Source organism: Passer montanus, unplaced genomic scaffold, assembly GCF_014805655.1.
Source record: "Passer montanus isolate IOZ18808 unplaced genomic scaffold, ASM1480565v1 scaffold13, whole genome shotgun sequence".
NCBI classification, from domain to species: Eukaryota; Metazoa; Chordata; class Aves; order Passeriformes; family Passeridae; genus Passer; species Passer montanus.
The window spans coordinates 13,880,345-13,906,547 of record NW_024359832.1 but is presented as its reverse complement, the minus strand read 5'-3'; the positions used below and the strand labels follow the sequence as shown (position 1 = coordinate 13,906,547).

At 36.0% G+C, this 26,203-nt stretch overlaps 1 protein-coding gene across 13 annotated transcripts in view; it reads right to left on the bottom strand.

Moving 5' to 3' along the window:
• Positions 1-184: 184 nt before the first annotated feature.
• The window catches only part of PROM1 (prominin 1), a 61,301-nt gene continuing 35,282 nt past the window's right edge, over positions 185-26,203 (bottom strand). For 4 of the 13 annotated variants that reach the window (XM_039699043.1, XM_039699049.1, XM_039699045.1 and 1 more), the window contains 23 exons: positions 24,100-24,163; positions 21,694-21,783; positions 20,166-20,383; positions 19,673-19,747; positions 18,428-18,491; positions 17,866-17,874; positions 16,524-16,683; positions 14,411-14,563; positions 13,450-13,573; positions 12,936-13,039; positions 12,418-12,502; positions 11,053-11,199; positions 10,719-10,790; positions 9,825-9,917; positions 9,086-9,103; positions 8,703-8,756; positions 7,203-7,283; positions 7,046-7,114; positions 6,414-6,506; positions 5,122-5,237; positions 3,967-4,035; positions 1,859-1,899; positions 185-1,639 (listed from right to left, as the gene is read on the bottom strand). In XM_039699043.1, coding sequence (XP_039554977.1) covers positions 1,881-1,899; positions 3,967-4,035; positions 5,122-5,237; positions 6,414-6,506; positions 7,046-7,114; positions 7,203-7,283; positions 8,703-8,756; positions 9,086-9,103; positions 9,825-9,917; positions 10,719-10,790; positions 11,053-11,199; positions 12,418-12,502; positions 12,936-13,039; positions 13,450-13,573; positions 14,411-14,563; positions 16,524-16,683; positions 17,866-17,874; positions 18,428-18,491; positions 19,673-19,747; positions 20,166-20,383; positions 21,694-21,783; positions 24,100-24,163 — 1,977 coding nt within the window. In that variant the 3' untranslated portion in view covers positions 185-1,639; positions 1,859-1,880. Of the gene's footprint in view, positions 1,640-1,858; positions 1,900-3,966; positions 4,699-5,121; positions 5,238-6,413; positions 6,507-7,045; positions 7,115-7,202; positions 7,284-8,702; positions 8,757-9,085; positions 9,104-9,824; positions 9,918-10,718; positions 10,791-11,052; positions 11,200-12,417; positions 12,503-12,935; positions 13,040-13,449; positions 13,574-14,410; positions 14,564-16,523; positions 16,684-17,865; positions 17,875-18,427; positions 18,492-19,672; positions 19,748-20,165; positions 20,384-21,693; positions 21,784-24,099; positions 24,164-26,203 lie in introns of all 13 variants that reach the window. The other 9 variants (XM_039699048.1, XM_039699051.1, XM_039699054.1 and 6 more) reach the window with 7 other exon arrangements.

Below are 26,203 nucleotides of genomic sequence, written 5' to 3'. Positions count from 1 at the left end.
CATTCTTGGTGGAAGCTGGAAGCTCCCTCACCCAGAGTCAAAGTTATTTCAGTCCTTCCTGCTGCAAAAGTCAAATGTAGCAAAGATTTTTAATCAGGGTAAAGAAATTCACTCCCATAAGATTTTAACTCTGTGCAACTCTTCTGAGAGATGTCTCCACAACAAAACAAGGGAGAACCAAACATAAGGTAGTTAAGCAAGATCTTTTTTATTTAAATGAACTGGGAATATTTTCTCAAATTAAAAATAGAAACTTTTAAAAATCTGCAATTCTGAACATTACATATACACATATGCTACATACTGTCAATTAGAAATGTTTCCATCTATGACATAAAAATGAAAAATTTAAGGTTATTCTGGATTAAAGTCTGGTATCATTTTTCAGCATTTTTTAAAAATTATAATAATGATGTACAGGATTATCTCTACTTCAAGACAATGAACCCTGTTTGAAACAAAGTTAACAATACTGATAGATGAGGAGATACTATTTTAGATCAATATATTGACTACTTCACCTGCCAGAAGGTTTTACACTGGTAACAGAGTTTTGGCCTTGTTGACAAAGTCTATTGCTAACTAATTCAGCAATTCAACCATATGCCTAAATTTGGTAAAGTAACTCTAACAGTGCAAATGTTAACTCCAATTGCTAAACAGATTTGAATTTCAATATTGTAAATCACAGTACAGTATTATTTAGCAAAAATACTACCACTGCCTCCAGAAGAGCCACAGTGATACTATTAAGGACATTACAGAAGTGGGTGTGAAAGAAGAAAAGGAAGATAAAGAATATAAAGCATTCCAAAAATCGCCAACATAGGACATCCCTCATGCTCTTTTTGAGTACTACTGAACCCTAGAAAGCTTAGCCTTTTCACTATATTATGCATCCTGCACACCCCCAACCCTCCCACCCAAAGTTTAAAAACAAACTTCTCCAAAAAGTCCCTTTCAGGTTTATACAGCAAAAACCACTAAATATTAAATAATTAAGGGAAAAAAAAAAGGGAGAAAACAAAACTGCAACTGAGCTTCTCAGACACACAAAGAGACACTGTGGACCCCATTACAATCCAAATTTAGCCCAATGTAGTCATTCAAGAGCACCAAATAGCAACACTGATCATGCTGGTAAATTCATTTGTGAAGAGTATTATACAATCTTAAAATCTTAACTAAACACTTAGAAGTTTTAAGAAAAATGTATATACAAAAGTCTCTGGTATACAAAATGTATTTTTATGTAAACGTGTATGTACTGTATTTAACACAAATCAACAATTTAAGATAAGAACTTGAACAATTTTAAGAGAATTGCTAGGCAAAGGCTGTTAATCTAATTAATTTATATACTGTGATGTAAGGTAGAAAGCCCAGTGTAAAAAAGTAAAAAACCAAAAAAACATTTTAATCCAAGCCTTGAACAGTGGTATTTGAGAGGCAGTGCCCTGATCACAAAATATTCTGTACAGTAGTTTATGGCATAACATTCAATAGTTCATTTGGAATTTACAGTACAGCTGACATGAAACAAGTGGCTCAGGATCTGTCAGATGAATGGAAATGCCAACATGCTTGGAAGAACAATGATGTACTCCCATAGAAGAGTCTTGAGCCTCATTTATATAGCCTGGAAATAAGAACAAAAAATAATTCAGGAAAAAATTTATACAGACTGAATTTTCATATAATTTAAATGGAGTGAAGGGACAGATTTTTATACAAACATCAATATGACTGGAGAACTTTTTTTGGTCACAGACCTCACAGCATACTCCCGTTGCAGCAATCAGAGCAGCCTTCCTAAAATAGTAAAGTGGTCTAGAATTGATTTAAGTTTATTACTTACCCCTCAACATTTCCAGTATGTGTTACCACTGTTCCACAGAGCTACGTGAGAAAAACAAGAAAAAAAACCATAAAATAAACCCATAATTTTCTTTTGTCTATAAATGGAACAGAATACTGTGTCTAAGGTGAGACAAGCTCAGGCCTAAGACAGCCTCAATGCTTTACTCATTTAATCAAGTATTTTTCAAACAAGAGGAAACAGATTCATGGTTTTCTCCACCAATCTTTCAGGTTATTTTTGCTTCATTAAAGAAATAAATACTTGGATTGCCTATTCAACACCTCTCTTTTGTGCATTTAATCCAGCCTCACGTTTTGCTGCATTTGAGGCTATTTGTGTCCTTGCCATGTATATAAAAATACCTGTGTGAGACACATACACCTCATGTAGTTCTTACTTGTACTTACATATCCTAATGTTATAAAAATAATTGCATCTCTTTTCAGCAAAATTATCCAGCTGATTTTAAAGGATAAAAAAACTCCTATGGCATTTTTTAAACCTGCAAAAGTATAGGTGTACAGAGATCTAATCAAAGTAACGTCCCTCAAAGTATATCCAAAAATAATTTGTAGGAAATGAGAAAAATCAAGGATAGCATAAAAGCAAAGAGTATGCTGAAACTTAATTTTATTCATATGGGAATGCCATACTGAGAAATTCAAAGCATGTATGCCATAATTAGCAGTTTTTCAAATTACCTCAAATTAGCACATCAGAAGACAGCACTGCATCAAAATGAATCTTTAAATTTTAGCATTTTATCAAAATAAGTCAGGACTGAACTAGTGGATCTTTGTGTAAAAGATTATTTTATGCTACTAATTTTTAGGTTGTTCAGCAATGCTGAATTAAACTATTTATCAATGACTGAAATATCATAAGAAAACATGCTATGAACCTCAAGAATATTAAAAGTCACATTAAAGATTCAAAGATCAGAAAAGGTATTCTAAGGCCTGGAAAATTAATAATTTTCTCTTATGTAAAATATTGAAAGTCCTTAAAACTGAGAGTCCTTAGATATGCCAGTGGAGAGATCTTTGGACTTAAACTCCTTGTCAGTTAACCTGGGGACCAAGCACCCTTGAGTTGCAGAACAGACCACAACAACTGTGATCATAAATACCACCAAAAATATTGTTATAGAAAGACTTCCTTCAGAAGGAGATATGGAATGAAGATTTGGTCAGTAAATAATTATTGTAAAATACAGTGCTAAATAATACAAATAATACTAATACTAGTACTACTACTACTAATAATAATAATAGCCATCCTCATCTTCATCAGATGCAGCCATGAACTCTGTCAAGACCCAAACTTTGATCTCCCTCTATTCACCTGCTATTTAAAGCATAGTAGTATCTTCTCTATAAATACTCATTTACAGTCAGTCATGAAGTTGCAAAGTAAGGCACAGTGAGCTACAGACTTAATCATACATTTAAACCCTTCTGAAGCAACTTGCAAATTTTGCAAAACCAAATAATGAAGTTGTGGGATACAGAGTATTATCCCCCTGGAAACTGAGTCTTACAAATAGCTAATGTACAGTACAGAAGCTGCAGAGGCAGAAAATAACCCCAACATCCTCCTTTTTTTAAACATAATTAGAGCTTCTTGCTTTGTGATGCTACATTCTAGTCCTACCCATGCAAAACCACCCATTTTCTATGCTCATGCTTCCTGCATACCTGCAACACTTGCCTTTTACACAGGAGATCTCTTCTCACCATTTAAAAAATACAACTACTCAGGATGCATTTCCATCCTATCACTTTCATCTGCTATCAGAGCATTTTAATAGGTTTGTCAATTTAGGACCAACCACTGTGCTGACTAAATACCTGATTACGTGGATTTTAAGATCAAATTTACCAATTACTTTGTTAAATTGCAGGAAAGTACTTCTCTACCTGATGTTATGTAAAGAATATTTGAGAAATATACATTAGACAGCTTTTGCTATAGTGAATAACCATGCAAAAAACCCCCAGAGAATTATGAGATTCACTTTAAAGCATGGAGAAAATTGGAAATGTGATTAAAAGAGAAGCTGAAATAAGGACACATGAAGGCATGCAGTTTGAGACTTGGTTTACCTTGTAAAAACAGGATTGTGTATACCATATAAATGCTCTTTATGATAACCATTATTACCATTTTCCGTACTGCAATAAAATAAATACACCAAAAAAGACCATGTTAACTACAAGATGCACTATGTACAATATGGCTTCTAAGACATGTACATGGTTGATGGTATTACATGCAAAGATAAACTGTGTCTGTACAATAGAATATAACTTTTTTTTGGTAATATTCAAGATTTATGGCATAATTATAATTTTACATTTTATAGTATTTTTATATTTGCCAAAAAATCAATAAATTATTTTTCTATTCTTGTTTAATTGGAGACTCTAATATAATCTATCAAGTCTGGAGAAACAGAACATGTTACCTCTTTTGAAGTAACAGGTTACATTAAAAATATAAACCCTCCCATATTAATAAAATAATTTTAATAAATATCAGCAAAAGTCTTACATTTTCATGGGTATATTTTCGAAACTAAAAACACAGAAAAGGAGGAGCAATTAACTAGACTCTAATAAGTGAGTAATTTCAGCTGTACATGCCTGTTTCTGCTCTACTGACTTATGAATGTGTAATGAAAAACAACCACTGTGAAATGGGAGAAATGCAGTGCACAGGCTAACTGGACAATGAGCAAAACAAGGAGCAGAAAAGAAAACAGTAAAAAAACTGACAGGAAAATACGTAAGAATAGTTATCATAAAGTAAAATGCCAAGTCCCTGAGACAGAGGAACTGCAATTGAAAAAGGAAAGACTGGTTAGGAATAACTAAGACAGCAAGAAAGCAAATAATTAATTCAAGGAGACTATAAATCAGGCACAATTCACATTAACAGGTTACTTAGCAAAGCTAATAACTTGCACATTTGGAACTTATTTCTATAAATGCTGCTCACAAAGCTCTGAAGACCTCATTCTGGAGCAAGATTCCCAAAGTCAGAGCCAGCATTATCTGCATTCATGGCAAGTCAAGGCTACCAAAGGCCACCTGCATGAAGCACTTTGCAGGCACTGACCCAAACCTGCAGCATTACACATGAGCATGCAGTTCTAATCTGGCAACACAGGTTTAAGAATTATAGAACCTTCACGTGAAACACTAGAAAAAACATTTTAATCCATGTGCCATTTAATTTATTTTGGAATATATACTTACTCATCATAAACATCCTCTGTATCCATCCTACGATAGTATTTAGAGAGTTTTACAGCAAAAATTATGGCAGGAATTAGAAACATTGAAGAGCCTCCCAACCCAAACCAGAAGGTATTCTGAAATAAAAGTAATAGAAAAATCAGGGGAAAAGGTCATGGAGAAAACTAATCAGTAAAGTACTGAACCCCTGCTTGATATTCTAACCATTGTTACCAAAAGAATATAGTAGAAATTAGTTCTTGCAGTTCTTGTCAAAATATGAGTTTCCAGCACTTTCTTAAGGCACTTTATAACTTGCAAACTGCAGCCCTGTTTGTGTAACTAATTTCATTATTATACAGTTGAACTGAGTTATCACCTGGTGTTAAAATGATGATATTTTCAAATTTGATTTGTATTGGCTGGAGGCACTTTAACTTCCAAGTGACTCAGCTAAGTTCTGTCATCAGGGAAATCATGGCCCATCTCTCACCAGAGGGGTAATGGCTCCACAAAGGAGAACAGAAGCTGCAATGTATGAGCTAATCAATGAGTACAACATAGATTAGGAGGTTTTCATGGTTAAGCATTACCAAAACTAAACATTTCACAGTTAAGCATTATCAAGGCCGGAGTGTTTTGGCTTTGACTGATTACATTTATTACTGGTAGTGTGAGTAGGATCTGATTAAAGTGCCATAAAGCTAAATAATAGTTTAGGAGGCATTTTAGGTACCTTCCAGGCACATGGTGCCTTACTTTACTTTTAATACATGCTGTCCTCTTTCCAAGTCCTTTTGGCAAGATGAAAAAGCCAATACTGCCCTTCTATTCTGCTACAAGTCATGTTCAATGTCTCCAACATGCAGAAATTAATCAAGATCTGTCTGCTACAACTCTAGTGATAAAAACTTATTCAGGTTTTCTAGAATTCAGGTAAGATACCTGAAAATTTTTTTCCTTGGTATTTTCTACTTGCTTCCTGCCCACACCTCACCCTTGTAAGTTAGCAATAGTAACAAATGAAGCTTCAGATCTTTATGTTTTTCCATTTTCCATTTCAAGGTGTTTCAGAATCAGTTAACTTTACAGAATTCTTGCTAATAGAAGTTTAAGTTTACTGAAAATCCAGAAAGTCCAGCACTGCTTTGTCTTTGACTTGATCCAGATCAGAACATTCTCCTTGCATAACTTTGTATGTGATCCTTTATTATCTTACTTCAGAATAGTTGAGCCAGAATAATTAAATGCAGATGTATGCTGAAAGAACTTTCCCCTTGATGCCCAATTCTGAGTAAAAAAATGTTTCTTACCACAGAATCAGCTATATAGCTGCATAAAAAAATATCTACTGCGGTATCTATCACATTGGCAATAGGCTTGCATGCTGCTACTTCCATTGAAATCTGAAAAGAAATTAAATTACAGTTTAAAGTATCTAATAGATTAAAATAAAAACCTGTAAACGTTCCGAAGTTATAGTTTACTAAATTGTTATTTAAAAAAATATTTCCAAATTCAAAATAAATAACAGTAGGATATGATATCAACTGAAAGTCTTTTAAACATCAGCTTACTTTCTCAAAGGCTGCAGCTGAAGAGAGGAAAATAAAACAAGAGGCTAACGACATCAATTTCAACTATGCAGGGACGGGTTCAGTAAAGTACTGGCACAAATAGTAGATTTTAGGCTAGCCCTGAAAATGATACTGCTAAATGTGCACTGCATTCCAAGCAACACAACTCATCATATCCATTCTGTAAATGCAACAAAACTATAGGAGACTGATTTTCCCACTCACATTAAGTGCAAATGTATTAAAACCTGAAACAATAAAACACACTATCAAAGTAACATTACTATTATTATTGATTTTATTACTAACACTGTTTAGCTTTCTTATTTTTAAGCACAGCTTCTCTCAATAAAGTAAATGCACCTTACCGACTCCTTGACCCACTCAGTGTACTGCTCAAAGTAGCCAATTATGGTATCCATGTACTTTTTTGTCTCCTGGGACCAGATCAAAGAGAACAAAAGCAAATTAACCTTTATCTCTGTGACATCATAAATGAATGTACTTTGATCAAATAGAGCTTACCTGGACAATTACTTGAGAAGCATTGTTATTTATGAGATCCTGGGCAGCATTAACAGCACTAATGACATTTTTCACCTTAACCTGGACAGGAAGAGATGGTGTTTAATATAAACAAATCCCCTTCAGGCTGTTGTAATGGCTCTACGGCCACTGCCAGGACCCTACTCTCCTGATAAATCAGTGTCACTGTCTTGTCAAAACCTGACAAAAAATGTATTTACAGACAGAACATGAGCCTGCCTAAGGATTCATGATCATCTCAATATTGTCTCATTCTGAAAAAGGATGAGTCAGTGGTGATGATGTGGTATCTTTTCCTGGAACCTACATAACTAATTTATATACTAGGATAGCTTTTATCTTCTACTCTCTTTCCTTACATCAATGCCTGTATACACACTACAGACACACAAAATGCACAGGAAGAAAACAGTGGGCCATATACCATCACAACAACTCTTGAGGACTGAAGTAGGATTCTGTACAGCCAGAATATGCCTCTAATCAACTACCTGAAGGACTATTTTTTCACACCCCCATAAATTCTCTCACACAACACACACAAAGGACAGTGTACACAGAGCCTCAAAATGTAGAGATGTTTCTTAAATATACTTTAGAGTCAAACATCATCCCTTTCTTATCAACACCTTACATCATGGCTTCTTCCCTCCTCACCCAGTTTCAAATCACAGATTCTAACAGATACTTAGCTGCTCTGCTGCTGTGGATGGTGAAAACTGTAATGAGAAGCATTAAAGTAGGTATGGCCCATCAAATTGTTGAGACTATGACTGTGCTACTAGCGTGGCTGTATTCTTGCTAGCAGAGCCAAGGCAGGCTGGTGGCTGAAAGCTTTACTTCCAGGAAAGCAATCATCCTGCTGCTCACTCTCTGGCAGAGTGAAGCCAGCTGGTCTCACTGTGGTGCAGACACTACTTGGAGGGGAAATGTGGGCTGCCCTGGAAAAGCCTCTCTGCAGATCCAGGATCCCAGAATAAGGCTGATGGTGCAGAAGCAGGAACATAATGAGTAAAACCTAAAGAAACAGACCCCAGTAGGAACTGGGTGTGGAACAAAAGCTGGCTAAAGATGTGAATCACATAGCTCTCTTATGTCAGTTGTTCTTTTGCATTGTGTTTTGTGGTTGTTCCCCCCCAGGTTTTGCTTTCAAATATTCTAGAAAAGAAATCCCTATATTCTGAGAAAAATTAGTAACACATTATACAGACTGGTACTGAAGCCTATTTTATCACCTGACAGATACAGGTTCAGTTTACTACTCATATTCCCCAAACCATCCCAGATTTTCTTTTCCTATTTTCCTTTACACAGAAGAGATATCTAAATCCTTATTACTTCCTCAATGCATTACAATCTCTTGCAATAATGGAACAGCTAGAAATAGAAGAAAACGGTACTGAAAATATATGTCCTGCATATGTAGCAGAAGGATTTAAAACACAGAAATGTTCCTGTTGCCAGAAAGATAAAGCTTACCATAAGTTCAGATGATGTCCTCTTCAGTAACCGAATGCTCTGATTTAAAGTGCTCTATTGGAAAGGAGGGGAGAAAAAAAAAGCTTCAAGTACTTACTACAGGTAAGAGCCCACCTGTTTTAAGCTTGTATTCATGCTTTGATCTTCTACAGATTATTTTGTTATTAGTATTGCATATCACAGTGTTTACAACAGTAACAGCTGCATGAAAATTAATACATTGTGGGTTTAATCATTGAATCAGTACTTCACTAACAGCACTGATTTAACTAAAGTTAGATGCAATAAACTAAGTAAGATTGGAGGGAAGATGGAACAGTTAAACTCAGACCCAAATGTTCAGAGAATTCTCTGTGCAATTTCTGAAGGGAAAAAGCACTTACCCTAGCTTTAACATATTTCTTGACAGTCAGTTTTGTAAAAGAAAAAAGAGATGAGAATAATTAGGAGTTAATTAGGAAAGAACAGCATAGAATCAGAGTGGACCAGAAGACCTAGTATTTTTCTCTAAGTGGTACAGACACACAATATCAGATGCTAGGATAAACTAAAAGTCTTCATGATATGTGGAGGAAAAAACAACACCTAACATGCAGGAGAGTCACAGTATGATACTAAACAAGACTGTGCTGAAATCAGGCAGAAGCAGCTCTGCTGCATTTTTCACAGCATCAATAAAAAAGACATTGGCTCTACATACTACTCCAGGGAGTTTCCAATTCCAATACTGTTAGGTGATTGCTAACTCCAAGAAATAAAGTGTTGAAGTGATAATGGCTTTTATTACTGAAGACCACTGACCAGCAAAAAAAGAAAATGAGTGATTATGGGGGTTTTAGGGTTAAGAGTTTTTAAGGTTCTCCCCCGCTTCTTCTTCTATCCATATATAATCACAAACAGCTATAGAAAAACATGGGGAAAAGGCCATTATTTTAGACAGCATTATAAAAGAGCAGCATTTTAAGTACGAAAATTTATTAAGTTATTAAAAACATACTTTAGACAGATTACTCTTTATTGACACAACCTGTGCTTATAGAAGTCCAGCTTTCTAAGCTCTTCAAGATATTTAGAAATTTGCATTTTCTACAAGTACTTTTCAGTATTGCTTTAATGTTTTACCATAGCTTGCTCCAGTGGAACAACTTGCTGGTTATGAATCATTCGAATGTTGTTTGCATGTCCTTTTAAGGCGTTTTCCAGGGCTCCTTTTGGCTGCAAAAAATGCAATTATGCAGTATTGTTCAATAACCTCAAAGCTTTCCAACAAAGCAAAAAACAATGAAAGTTACACATCCACTCCAGAGCAGCTCATGCTAAAAATGGGGCATGACAAACTGAATTCCTCAACACAAGGTGGGGGGAAATCACTGTATTAATAACTCAAACCTCAGCAACCAAACCAGATATACTACCTGGCTTATCTGGCTTTAACATTATCAGGACAGATTTAACTGAAGAGAATTTTCACAGGATGCACTAAGTCATTTTAAATACAGAAGAGTGAGCACATCTCCCTTGCACAGGCCACAAACTTGACTGCACGAACCCTGCAGCACTGCACCCCAGCTGGGACAAGCATCTCCCAGTCATGGGTACTTGCTTTTGTTTTGGAAATGTGGGCATCACCCTGAGGCACCCTCTTCTTTGTGAGTGGCACAGAATTTTAAGTATTTTTAGCCAGTCACTTGGAAAGGCACCTGTGAAGGGTATTTCCTATGTTTGTGGCTTCCACCTTGCAGACAGAAGACAGAAGTTTCTGCTCTGATTTTGATGTCCAAATGCTTGTCTGGAGCTCTTGCCAAATACTGTAAAATTTGGTTTCACTCTCAGATATAAATTTATTTTCCATTTCCTTTTGGTGGCAAAACCTGCATACACACTGAATGCACACTCTAACTCCATTTTGGATGTGTAACAATGGCAGACCTCAGTGCTCAGAGATGCCTTTGCTTCCTGTGAAGTGTTCATAAATGATATATTTTATATATTATTATACTATTGAATTGGACTTACCAGCTGGTCTGCTCTTGCTTCTAAATCATTAGCAAATGAGAGAAGATCAACCTTGGTAACACTTTTATTGATCTGAAACAAGATGTAAGCAGTAAGAAAAGGAGTATGTTGTTATTTTATTTACAGACAGTTTGCACTTAACTATACTATCTGTCTACTCTTATTTTTTTATTTATTAACTTAAACTTCTTAAGTGTTTTTTTCCCCAACTTGTATGAACCTCCAAAACATGGTGTTTCACACATAAGCAGATTTTGCTGTTTTACAGGTTGGTAAACAAACATTTTATTTTATGTTTTGTCCCAGTCACGTCTGTAGTTGAGTATCGTCTCACCTCTGTCAAATATGCTGAAAAGTCTATCCCATCTATTCCTGAAGAGCTGAAATTCAGAAGATTTTCCTTCCCAATTTCATCCAGCAGAATGATTTTGCTGAGGTTTATCTGAATGTGTTCAATTTTAAGTGCTACATCTTCTGTATACTGAGAGAGAAACAAAGAAATTACAAAAGTAGTTTGCAACTAGCACATATTCAGCTATAGCCCCTGCCCAAAGCATCCTGCTTTTGCTGAGTCCTCATTTCCATGAAGAAGCACATATTGATTTTTTGCTCACATCAGTTTAATTCAATTAAACTGAACAGAATCCACCAGGCCATGTTCTAACCTGCCTTTGTCTCTTTCATACCAATGGATTACTTGCCTTCCATTCTGTTTTAACTAACATCCCTCCAGGAAATTTATCCTTTTAGAATGTTAAGTTCTACCCCTGGCCCTAAGGAAGGAAACCTAGAGAAGTCAGTATCTCAGCTGTGGCCAGGACAGACACTCTTTGCCACAGGACTGGATGAGACTCCTCTAAATACCTTTAGTGGTGGCTAAAGGTGATTGGTTATTGTTACCTGAACCTTTCTGCACTGCACCCAAACCATGTTACCTGCAGTGGCTGCAGAGCTATAGTTGAAGAATCTGAAAATCTGACTTCCTTTGCAGCCTCCTCCAGTAGCCAACTGTGGAAACTCAAAATAACTTTCCCTCTTAGTGGATCTGCCTTGTTCATTTTCATTGTCTATCATCTGGGGCAGGGACTGTATCTGTTAGGTGGGTACAGTACCTTGCAGAATGGAACATGTAACCCTAAGGGGTTGCTGTAATGAAGACAGGTATTAAAGGCAACCCCATAATTAGTACAGTCCTGTAATGACAGTGCAGTCATATATCATTACAGCTTAACTGAAAGGACTCTTTTACCCCAACTACTTCCAACCAAACCAGAATAATTCTTAGAACCAAGATAACATAAATCTGGATCAACATCAACATAAATCTGACTGGACTCAGAGGAGAACACACCCAAACAGATGTTTATATAAAAAGAAAACTGCCACTGAACACCATAAACAGTCTTTGGAAGATAGACTTCAACCCTCCACACAAGTTTCAAAGTTGAAACAAAGATTATTATCACCACATTAAAAAAGCACATCAGAAAATCATCCCTGGCCCACTGAGACTGGTAAAAAATATCTTATTTGTAAATCAACTTCTTTCCTTCAGATTAGCTTGGCCAGCCCTTGCCTCCCTGTAGGATGTTTTGTGTGTAAAAACCAAAATCCCATAAAAAACCCAGACATGCTAGATGGTGTTTAATGAGCCAACATCCTTCAGAATCATGCACTCATTCATAGGTTCTTTACTTACCATACTAATATTTAAAAGCTCATTGATATTAAACAGATATTCTAAGTGAAGGGAAGTATAAATTCCTTTGTTTTCCTTGCAATCACTGGAAAAATACAAATACACAGATCAGCCTAAAAACCACCTTGAGGACCAAGTATTAACAGAATTATTAACAATGTTTTCTTATTCTAAGAAAATCAGTCCTTTAGAAAACAGAATACTGATTATATTTCTGAAGCTCAGTCAATAAGAGAAGTGATTCACAATTTCTGAAAGATGCAAAGTATTTTATCAATTAGCTTGACTAGTATTGTTATACAGTAGTATGGTGACTATCTCTAATAACTCATACATAGGAATAAATAGGTTTTGCTTGAGAATCACTAGAATCAGAATGTCTTCTGGCACATGTGCAATGTTTTGATGAGCTCAAAATATGAAGCACAGAACATTACCACAAAACCAGTATGTATAAACTGAATGAAAGAAAATAATTAAATATTAACTGAATTAAATCATAATCACAACTCTAATACCTGTACACTTTTTCAAAAGTCAAGTTAACATTTGGATTTTTAAAGATGACGCCAGCAAGATAGTTTTTCCAATGCTTATTTAGTAAGTAAGGTGTATCCAAAACCTAGAAGACAAAATTCAGTTATGTTAATATAATTCCAAGTTTCTTTATGTATTTATTCATATGTGGTCTTTTGACACACAACCACATCTAAGCTTATCACCCACTAAGGAAAATACAAGCAAAACCAGCAAATTCAAACTCTCTGGTGCATAAAGTAAGTATTAAAACTCCCCATCACCAAGGAACAACTGAATCAGAAAAATCTGTCTCCAACAGGAGACAAGCATGCAGTATTAACACTGGAAAGCAAATTAAACCAAGAAAGGATGAATGTCTCTATTTGGTTTGTAAGGAGGAAGTAAAACCAGATCCAAATTCACTTAAAATTAATGATACGCCATACAGAATGGACAAGACCATTGGGACTCATGGGGATTCTATTAATTGTTTAATAACACAAATAACCTCACCTTGAATAAATTTTTATCTTCAAAGGGCTCACAGACCAATTTTTCTACATTTCCACCTGTGACAAAAGTGAGCACCACTACAATCATCAGCACCCAGGAGAAAAGAAAACTGAATCCAACACCACTGAAAAAGAAATTGAGTATGTTTTTGCTTTATAAGAACACATTGTGTATACACACACACATATATATGTGTGTATATATATATATATATATACACACTTGGGGCAACAGTGAAGCTAACACTTAACAGCTATAACAGCAAAAAGAAAACTGATTGATGGTTGAAATAGTTCTGTTTTCCAAATATGTTCTTGCCCTCTGAAAGATGTTAGATGTTTCAGCCCTGTAAAGTCTTCAGCTAAAATTTGAAACCTCACATTAGCATTGAGCATGCAAAGTGTTTTAAGAATGACATCTTTTTGTCATTCTTAAAACCATACAATTTCCTTTTTTAAATTCAACTCTCTTGTGCCCTCAAAGAAGTTTTAGACTTTCAGATGCAATCTTCTCCTGCCCCCAGCAGAAATGACATTAAATCACTCCCAGGCACTCTTCAACCTAAAACACCCAGAAACACTCTCAGAAGATCAGGTGTTTCTTGTCTCCTTGCGTGGCTGTTTTTACAACTTTGAAAAAATGTTCCAAGTTTACTAGAAAGTTATGAATTTCCCCAGTTTTTGCATTTTCCAAAGGAACTTGCACAGAAATTCACTAGCCACAGCACTCGCCTTATAATGGTAAATTCAGAGGTTTTATCCTTCAGCTGTGATCCTCAATGAAAGAACAATCCTAAATCCCCAAGTCCCTCAATATAAGTGTGTGAAATCAGTATTTATTTCTATTCTCAGCAGATAAACCTAGGTAACAAACCAAATTCTTTTCATATTTGGTCCTTCAAAAACTCAACCAAACCAACTTTCTACCTTTATTTTATTTTTCCCTGGTAAGTGAAACTTACGCCATAAGAAAGTTTCCTCCAGTGTTGGAGATACAGCCTCTGGTTGTGGGAGAAGCATGTTTATCATACCCACAGGTGCCACATAGCAATCCAAGGTAGTAAAAGACCAGAATCAGGACCAACATGCAGCACAGAATGAGACAACCCAGCCACCTAAGGAAGAAAAGATAAAGTTCTTGGTTATTTTCACATGAAGAACACACTGGATACCTTCAGGAGACATCATGCAATACTGTATTCCCAAATGTCCCACTCATGGCTCTGTTTGACCAACCAGTGTCAGCAAAGATACACATATTTGCTACACTAGCATGTATTTTGGGCCAGCACACAGTCACTGCTGGATTGCAGTCAGCTGCTACTGAAGGACTGGGGAACACACAGCACAGGAGCAAGGTGTTCCCCAGTAAATGCAGGTGAACTGTAGTGAAGAATAAAAGTGCTCCAAGTGGAGCAAACAATTACTCAAAGCAGATGTTCAAACAGCAATTTATTCATGAATAAATGGAGAAATTTATGAATGTGGACTAGCCATTGGTTGTGAAGTACATCGTTGCTCTTACTGTGAGGCTTACCAACAATTCTGCACACTGTGCTAGGCTTGTAATTGTAAATAAATATATTTAAGGCTGTAAAAACCTAGGCTTTATGTGTCTGTCCTGGACTGCTTTCAATGTATGGAACAGTTAATGGAACTTGATCAGGAGAAAAATCTTGGATAGGAAATGAACTTTCATTTTTATTAATTACATCACATAACAGTTCTATGTGTCCAGGTATTTGGAGCATATCCATTTAATCACACATTACACATCAATCCCTTCATCCTCTCACGATGCCCTCTCCACTTCTTTTCCCTTCTTTTGTCATTTCTTCAGCTTTTTTTTTTTAAGTTTCCTTTTCTCTTCCCTGTACTTTTGTAGAGAAAAATCTGTAAAAGAACTATTGCAATGAACACGCACAGCCAATAAAAAAAAAAAAAAAGAATGCTAACAGGCATATTTATAAAAGGATACATATTAAGAACTACAAATAATGTACCTGTAATTAAGAAAGGAATAAATAGAAAGTAATTTGGGCAACTACAGGCTTATTGGTTTCATTTGTACTTGAAGTACTGTTAGGTTAGGTTTGATGATCAAGGTATTGAAGTGCCATATAGATGAGATATATTCTCTTGTAGCAGAATAAAACGATATGTTTATTTGATTAAATGCAATATGAGCTTCAATGAAAATATCAATAAATTTGTCAAATTAGGCTCACCACAAAAACTGTCAGATAAGAAATGGACTAAAGGTAAGATTCTAAGCAAGGTTCTAAAAATTCAGTTTTCTGTTCACTTTTATTTATCACTGTATTAAAGCCAACAACACACATTCTGTAGCAGTGGAACTGATTATGGCACAAACACAGAATCAAATATTGATTATAAAGTCAACTAAAGTATCAAACAAAATGTAGGGAGAAATTGAAGAGCCTGTGGACAGAAATTACTAAATCTGAACAAAGACAGATGGTATAAAATGAAAAGCTTTACAAGTCAAAATATGATGTTACTCAACTGTAAGAAACATGGAAGTCTCAAGAAGTATGTTTTTTCACAAGGTACAATCAACTACAAAGACCAGCAGGGGCAAGCACAGGTGCACGAATATTTACAAGTGTGAAGCAGAATCCCTGCTACTCCTGCTCTGCAGTACAGAAGGCACAGTAACAATGGATTGCCTTCAAGCCTCTCTGGTTCTCTGCCCTCACAATTCACCAGCAACTCAATGGAAACAAGACCTAGATAAAAGGTCACCCTGGCATTATGAAATAATCAGTTCCTTTGGGTGTTACATCTTTGACATCCACCTGTATCTATCCTTCCTGAAAAAGCCCTGAAGGTCTGCAGAGCAGAAATGACCTTTTGCACTGTGGTGAAACAGCACCCAGTTATTGATTAGCTGTGTTTTTTCCTTTTACCAAAATGCCAGTACCAAACAACTGCTTTATACATCTTTCTTTAACTGTGCTCATCATTAACAGTTTATTTGCCTCTACAGAACATTAAAATATTACAAAGTATTAACAAGTAGCACTTCAGTCCTGCCTTACTTCTTGTACATACCTGTAGAAATCATACTGCTCCACTAGTGGAAAATAGTCTTGAACATATGCCTCACTCTGTGTAAGATGCACCATCAAATCTGCCAAAATCTTCTGAACAGGGAGCGCTCTTGTGAAGGTAGTAATATTTGAACCAATGGATTCCAGCACACTTTTGATATCTAAAAGAACAAACATATTTCACTGTTACAGATCCTTAGAGGAAATTTACATTCCATGTATGCATTATAAAATGCTATTAAGCCATTTGCAACATGGAACAAGCAAGCCATGAAGACAAGTGTGAGGAAAACACAAGCAGGCAACAAAAGCATCAAGCTTTGAAGTAGCACAATGGCATTTCAAAACGTACACTTTGTTTTAGCATTCAGTTCAATGATTCAAGATGCAGACATTGAGCCAGAGATCTTCCTCCTTCCTCTCATTATAATTAATGTGTCACTTTTTATCTAGCCAACCTAAATGTTGCTTTTCATGCAATATTGCAAATGTCAACACTGAGCAAGACAATTAGCTACCAAGTTTACAATGGAGAAGAACAGAATCTATTTAAACTCCATATCTTTGGAATACAATACTGTGACAGAAATGGGACTGCCTATATTGAGAATCTATACTAGTTGTTTTCAATCTTATTAAAAGAGATTACTTAATCAACTCATTCCAATTATTTAGCAACACTCCTGAGGTAACAATCCATTAAGCAATTTTCCCCTCAGATTATGACCGAAGATGCTACCCTCTACTTACAGTTTAGATAGACAATATTTAGATACACAAAGACATGATTAATTCACTTATTATACATATTGTCTCTGTGTAAAATGCAGTTTCTCTATAATCTTCTCTTCCTTAAACTGGAAATATACTTGAAAAAGCAGGATGTGTAACTACAGGTTGTAATTTTGTGGTAGGCAACACTTCCTTCTTTCTCAAAATACAACTGGACAAGCCTTTGTCTGTTTTGATGATTACTCCTCAAACTCAACCATGTAATAAATCACAGTTCTTTTAGAAGTTTACAGATAAATGCATTTTTTTCCTAGTAAACCTGTTTATTTTATTTGCTTTTGTAGCTCAAACTCCGTTTTTATACAAACAAAGCCCCAACAATTTATAAATAGATAAATTATGATATTTTGTCTGTGTTTACACATGGAAAATCTCAGATATGGAAAATGAGTAAATCTGCCCTAGATTTCCTAATGAAAAGCACAGTATCAGTTTTAGAACACTGGCTCATTACAGGCAAGTTCCCACAGTACACTATGCTTATATGTATACTGTGCTTCATTTTGCCCAGGAGGGGAAGAAAAAAAAAAAAACAAACCAGAAAAACTTACAAGGAACAGCTGCTTATATATAATGCAGAACAGGTCCACAATGCAAGAACAAAAATTAGAACAGATTAGTATACATACCATACAGGTACAGGCAAAGAGCGAAAAGTGTACAGCCTAAGTAACAAAACAACTGAGACACCATTTCAGTCATCCTTAAGGTGTATTTTGACTTTCACTTTGCCATCTACCACATTTTTAATACAGCAGCAGGAGGGGGTCAGCTTTTCTAACATCACACTCTTTAATACAGACACATCAGTCAAGGAAAATTAGTTTTTCAACCAAATAAAGCGTCAGTGTGAAGTGAGGATCATTACCTGAGCAGTAAAAAGCCTAACAGAAAAAAACTCCTCTATAAAATACCACATGGTCTATTTTTAGATTTAATTTAGAGTCGTCATCAAGACACAGTTGCTTTCTACATTTCTTTCATCTGGCACCAAATTTAAAAAAATAGTTACGTTTCACATTTCCATTTCTAATGATACTTAGCCAAAAAAATATATTGCCAATAAAAGAAAACAAAAACAATAAACAAAGTGAAAAGATATTTTGTCCTCACCTGATAAAATGTTCCTGGTTTGATTCACCACCAAGTCTGGAGTATCATTAAATGCAGCATAACCCTAAGAAAAACAGGTGAAAAAATTATGGCATGTTTCTCATTGTCAAATTGTTTGCAGTTTTTTTACCTTTTATTCAAGGATCAAAAACACACACATAATAAAATGCATATGGTAATATTAAGAAAAATATGGTTTTATCACTGCATATTAGAAAAGGTGAAAGCAAAATAGGAACTCCAAAGTATTTCAGATATACTTTGGTCGCCAGAATATTCCTTGGCAGGGGGGAAATCTATATTTAAATCCACATGAATCAGTCACAGATATCTCAAACTTTGCTGCCTGTCAGGTCTTACAACTCATCTAAAAGCCAGAAACACACATATGAAGACTCACTAAATGACAGGAGTTATTCTGTGCCAGCCTAACACCTCCTGCTTCCAAGTCTGTGCCTTCCAAACGTGAAATCCATATTGCAAACAACGAAATCCAACTGCCTCTAAAGACACTGCAATGCCTTCTTCAGTGAGAAGGGGAAAGAAGGGGTCCACACTATGGGGACCAAGCTCAGTAGCTCATTTGGACAGAAGAGAGAAACCATTGCAGTGAGTACTTGAAGCCTTCCTGCCTTCAAGCCTGATCACTGCAGAAGCAAGAAGGGGTCTCAACCCCTACACACAGCCTTTGATTTCAAAAAGTGCCTTCTAGTCCTAGCACGTTTTCAGATTCCTAGATTTTTCAACCACTCAAACTAAGCCATTCTTTTCCTAGGTGAAAACCATAGTTTTTCTGTGGAAAGTCTTGCAAAAAATACTAATAGCCATTACACTTGGTCCATTGCAGCAGATTTAATGCTAAATATGCACATAAAGAATTTGAAATGAATATTTCAAGATAGTTGGAATACAATAAAACTAATCAGGAGACCATGGATTTTTTTTATTTCTTTAGTTTGAGACAAAAAATAAATCGCATGTTACTGGATCCACATTTCTGTCTTTTCATTTTTTAAGGACTGTTCTTTCAAGCAGAAAACTTGTGAAACATTTTAGATTTGTATTATGCTGGAGATACAAAGCACGGCATTCATACTTCAAGTGTTAAATCCTGGCCAAACAATGAGAGATATTCAACTATGAAGCAGGTTGAGGTGGCAACAAAAGAATTCTGCTTGAGAAACCAAGTGATACACATATCCCAGTTTATTCATTAAGAGTTTAAAAATCTGTCAAGAAACATACCTTTTGAACCAGACTAGAAAGGTCTATTTTAAGGACATCATTGATCTTTGCAAGCTGCGAGCTCACACCTGGCAACTGGGAAGGAAAAAACATGCCTGAGTCACATCGAAGTAGCAGTTTTGCTAATTCAGTAAATATTTCAAAGTTAGGAGAGAGGGTAAAGAAACTAAAGTTATCTTTAGGAGAATCTTCCTTAACACTCGTGAAACCTTTGCTGTACAAAAGCGAAGCTTAACCCTCAGCATTTTTGGGAGGGAAGATGATTTCACTGCCCACAGCAGCACTTTAACATAGCTGCCTGACACACATTTTATCCTTTTCTACACAGAAGATGAAAAGAGTGACTGGAATTACCCAGAAACACAGAAAAAAGGAAGGTCACTTATCTCACAAGTGACAGCACACACCAAGCCACTGTGGCAGAAATACTACTTGGCTTATTCAAGGCAATTACACTTTAAGAGTGTGAAAAAATATTATTAAAAGCTCTTACCCCACTAAAATTGGCATTGATGTTCAGCTGAGCTAATGAATTCCTGATGATATTGCAAGTTGAGGCAGCCTGAGCCGCATTGCACGCAGAGTCATTGAGGGTGTTGCTCAGGTGCATTTTAACATCTGTCAAGTTTGCATGAAGTCTCTCTGTTCCCTCCTGCAAAACCTCTACAGAGACACTCACATTTTCCAGTGCTTCCTTTGTTTCTCTGATGGCTGCAAAGATGTGGAAATTTTAAAAAAACTTTTGTTATAATGCAGCCTACAGGAACAGATATGAAGAGAAGATGTACATGCATAAATCATATGATCGTAAAAATACTGATTTAATTACTGCCTCCCTCCCAGAAAAACCCTAGCAGAGAAAATTCTAGCACAGAATATGTACTTTTTGCATATAAAATATACCACTTGTGCTTTTCTACAGAGAAAGTAATGTGCTCAGGTTACTTTTATTGGTATTTCATCCACTTCCTGCTTTCCTACTGTTTCCCTACCTCTCCTTCCTCAGTGGTTTCAGTAAAGAACTTTAATGCTTGGTCATTAGAAACTAAAAGCCCATATCCATCAAATTGTATTCTCAGTATTTTCCTTATACTCCAACTCACAAATTATATAGCTGCAAGATGAAAGATAAGGGGATCATGCTGCATCAGCCAAGCATTAGTGAGTGCTCCATACTGTCAGGCTTTAGATTCCAACCCAATCACACCAAACGAAAGAAAATTAAAATCCCAAACACTGAGCAGGTGTTTAGTAAACAGAGAACCACACAAACACAACTAAGAATACACAAAGTTACAAAAACAAAGTGCACTTCACACCACACAAGGTTTTACTGTGTTTTTTACCTTTGATAGCCCTTTCCACTTTGACTTCAAGAAAATTATGAGAAATAAAGCAAAAAAAAGGAGAATGATGACAAGTGAGTGAGAAAGAATTCATGGATAAAAAAAAAAATCAAAGTGACTCAAGTTCATGGATGCTTTCGCTTTGTTCTGTAAACTGTATCTAATTCATGAAAAAAGAAGCCTTAAATGGAAAAATAAATAACAAAGGAATATTTTCTCTAAAGAGAAAGAGAAAACTAAGAATGAGCAATGCCAAACTCAAAGATATAATGAAGAAATGCTGGTTAACACTCTCATAATAATCTTGGCAGTGTACAAGAAAAAATCCCTGACTAATTTGCAAAGAGCTGTAATAATTATGCAACTCTAAAAGGACAGTTTTCCTAGTTTCTCTTATATTCAGCAGAAAGGGATAGCAACCTGGAGCAGGAAATTCAGATTTCATCCCTATTCAATGACTGCCAAACTAAGTATCAACAATAGCACGTAAATTTTTATTTCGCTTTTAAGTGTATTTGTCAATCTTAAGATGTCTGAAATCCTCTCTTTAAAAGAAATATCCAGGCATGTAGAAAAATAGTCTGTTGACTCATGGTATTTTGCACAAAGCTATCCCATGCTGTGCCTATTTTACCAGGGCAACAGAATATTATACAACAACATGTACATCTTTACCTCCTGCCATTGTCAGAGCTGCATCAAGTGCAGGACGCACTTCTTTTCCCAGCTGTTCCTGAACTCTAGTTCCAAGCACAGGTCCAACATCTGTAGTATGGAGAGATAAAAATAACCAGCACATCATACACTAGCTCAATTTGAACTGTCTCTTAAACTACCTGCTCTCTGACTCTTTACTTAACAAATACATATATTATGTATATACATATATGTATGCTTATATATATATAAAATATGTATAATTTCATTCATACATACATACACATACAAATAAATATACATATATCATTGAAATTTTTCTAAAGCCTGAGAGAACTTGAGTGACAGAAGGTAATGCAGGGACACAGCTCTGCTTTAGCTAGCTATAAGTTTATAAATGAAAGAAGTAAATCAAAATATGGTGGGAAATATTCATTAAAACTTGACCACATGGTTAAAAATACACAAGAGTTTCAACAAACTCCACAATGCATATTTCACTGCATTTGCTACTTTTTTGGGAACAGGATTTTTTCCACAATTTTTCTTCAAGAGGTCCAGCACCTGGACAGAAATTTTGTGGCATAGTCTTTCATTGCACACTACGTTTTCATGTTGCAGGAGAAACGAAGAAGTGGATTCTTTTCCTTTCTCCTGTTCCTCATGTATCCAGCAACACCAAGGTCACCCATAAGCCAGCCCTGCTGAAATCCCTTAAGCTCATTAAGCCCCTGTACCCTCCTGCAGAACATCCAGCACTGACACCACAGCCCCAGCTCCCCCACCTCCACACCCTCCCGTCTCCCTGCCCACAAACAAACGAGCCTTGCTTCAGCAAAGCAACAGAGAAACGCTGAGCAGAGCTGGTGAAACATCTTGATGTGACACATCCTTTAGGTAATCACCGGGTCCTCTCCATTTTCAGATCACAGTAAACTGATTTATCAGTTGTTTTCCTTTTGATGAGTTGGGAATACTGCCTGGTACAGAAGCATCCCTTGCTGTCAGCACTGTCATGTCTGGCTTGGGATGAGAACTTCTACCAAGCAGAAAACATTATTCCACATTTCCTTAGGGTAGGCAAACCCAACTCATCTACAGTTCTCTAGAGATTCCTACTACTGTTGATTCCCTTAGGAAAAAATCCTTCTGTACCCAGGTGTCACACACTTAATTCTGATATTTCAAGAAAATAAAAGCTATCTTTATTTGATGATTGCTCTCATCACAGACCCCATAGGATCTGTTAACTAACATTATAATTTGCCTTGAGAACAAATAAACATTTGATTTGAAATTTCAGTTTGGAGTGGCTGGAAAGCTTCAAGGCAACACCTGAAGTACAAACATCAATTTTTTATTATTACTGTTATTATTATCACAGACTTAAAAATTACATCTCTTTTTTAGACCAGAGTGTTCCTGCTGAGAATTAAGTAGGATGACTACTCAACTACTGCTACTACTACTTTCACAGGCATATTCAATGTACAATAAAGCCTCTCACAGACAAGACACATTAACTCAGGGTATGCAAAGCTGGCTGAACTGAAAACTACTTTTAATATACATTTTAAACCTACACAGAAGCAGAGATTCTGGACATGAGACTCAATTTATTATAAGTGGCACAATGCCACAACTGCACAGTTTGATCCCAGCAACAATCTCTCAATCCAACAATGAAACCTGTATGCATTATAAATTATATACATAATATGCATTATGTATAAACACCTGGCACACAGTGCACCTTGAATCATTGTGTGTACTGATTATGGTCAGCCCTTTCTATTGGGAATTTTGGAAAATGAATCCTAAATTACAAAAAAAAGGGCAGTTTTCTGTCTGTTTTTGTTTACTGAGAGCTTTAAATAGCATGCCTCACACTGTTAACTGTGCTGAAGGAGAAGATGCAGAAGTTCTAATTCAAATTTTATCTCCTGCTCTTCAACTGCTTGTTCTGAAATGGCAAATACATTAAGCAGCTTTAGAAAGAAGATAAGCTTATAACTCAACTCGAGCTGAAGAGAGGACAAAGGTAGAACACGAAAAATAAACAGAGATCTCTCTTATTGGAATTATCACTACTGCTAGTAGCTCTGTTCCTTGATATTTGGCTCCAATTTGAACACCTGAGGGACATGTATTCCAAAATTAAAAAGGAAAATAAAATATTAGCCTGACTTATCGGATGATAATTTAATAAAATATTTTTATTTCAGTAAATACTATGCATTATACCAGCTCTGAGACATTTTATGTGAAAAGGATTTTAGTGTCATTTATCACTGAGAACAGCACTTGTATTTGAAAACCATATTCTTATAAATGAAATTTCACTTTGCACTATGAACTAATTACATTATCTTATTGAAGCTTTTAAATATACATTGATAACCCCCTTTAAATAAAAATACTTACTATTTAGGTCAGACAGTGCTTTATCCTTAGTTGTGTTATACTGGTTCACCAAGTAGTCAATTTGCTGAGAAGAAAATTATTTAAAAAACTATTAAAAGAACTGAAAAAAGGTAACCCTTTTGAATGTGTCAAATAGTCACTCTGAAACAATTGAAATACGTGTGCAAACCCCTCCAAACACTGGCCTTCTACTGTTTTCAACTAACCAAGTATTTTATCTGCTTAACAGAACTGCACATAAAGAAAGTGTTTGATTGGCACGTCTACTTAATTGGAACAGCTCTGTGGTCAATGATTTAGCTCAAAAATATTAACTAGCAGGCACAGTAGCCTTAAGGAGGCTTCAAGTCAGTCAGGCCAACAAGGTTTTCCATGTCTTCAACTCTGTTACTTGATTTTCTCTGGCACCAGTTCCTCCTTCCTGGAAAGGTGTGGCAGTGATTTGGTGGCAACTTTGAAACAATTCACAAAGCCAATGGCTTTGTATTTGGGCAGCCTCTCAGAGCTTCTCTTGTCTGCTCTCTACACAAGTAGTCTTCCTTACCCCCAGGTGGATTTGGCCCAGTCTCAACTTGAGCTCTACCAAACACCATAACAATGCAGACCAGCAACTCAGTTACCACTAAATCCTGGGTTTGGAGAAAAAGCTAGTAAAGAACCATCCCAAGTGGAAAAATTACACTAACTTTGAAAAGACATTATTGGTTTCTGCATGCTTAAAATAATGCACTATGAATTCTATCCCAATCAAGCTGAAGTGTGTGAAGGTTAAAACACTTGAGAAATGGATTTCCAATTTTAAGCCTGATTCAAATGTGTACAAAAGTATATCTGGCTTGCAGTCTCAAACTTTCTGTGAAATAAAAAAAGACAAAAAAATCCACCCTCAAAACAACCTATTGATCAGTGAATCTAATTAAATGACAAAGTAAAGGGTGGACCTCCTTCTTCTAACACAGGAGAAAATAAAATTGAGAGATTCTTACTTAGAAGGCTGTATGTATATTTTTGCTTGTTTATTATTTTGGTCTGCCTAGGTTAACCAAAGGACTAAAATCTTGAAGGGCTACAGGTCTCAAAGGTTTTGCACTGTCTCCAGCAATGTCCCAGACAAAAGGCGATTCTGTATGACTAACGGTGTTATTGCTCAATACTCACAGTCTGCAAATCTCCTGTGACATGAACTCTTAACACAGGACTTCTCTTTCAAATCCTCTTATCTGCTGCACACACCTCATACTGATGAGTCAAGGACATCAGTTCGAATTTCTGAGCTTTATAGACAATTAGCTGGATACTAGAACTTTTTTCAAAAAACTGTAGCTCTTCTCCTTTCCTCAGGAAGTTCTTACAAATGTGTGTATATACATGATACTCATGCACCTTGTCTGACAAAATGACTCATGACATACAGCCGATGACTGCATTAACACTAAGTCTAAAAAGAAAAAGGTAATAATCCCACACTGAAACCAAAAAACTACTAAGTGAGACTTTGACTAAGCTCTGGCAGAAGCGTTCAAGTCCTGACACTTTCAAATTTAATTACAAAGTGTTTTTGTCAACATTTTAGCTAGTGTCTGTTTTTTGTGGGGTTTTTTGTTTTTTTGGTTTTTTTTTTTCTTCTATTAAAGTAGTTACTTCTACATAACAGATTTTCTCCTCTGAAGTTCCTGATTGGTTTTTTTTTCTTTTTTTTTTTTCTTCTATTAAAGGAGTTACTTCTACATAACAGATTTCCTTCTTCTTCTCTGTCAGAACACTGTCAAGGAGACTCGGGTGGTTTCTGATGTGACTGCATTGATCCTTCTGTGCCCAGCATCAGCCCCAGACTGACCAAGAGCACTCTGTTTCAAGAGAGATTACTGGCATGACCACCACTTCTTGCCATGTAACTCCAGCAGCCATCTGTCACAAACACCACACACAAAAAAGTTTGGGGAACAACTCCAGACAGGAAAACATTTGAGGCATCTTCCAAGATGTCTCCTGCTCTCACACAGCCCTGGTCAGCAGAAAAGCATCCCAGAATTACTGTGACTGGGAATCCACACTTGTAGATTCAACATTTCTAATTTATCAGTCACATGGAAGTAAAACAGAT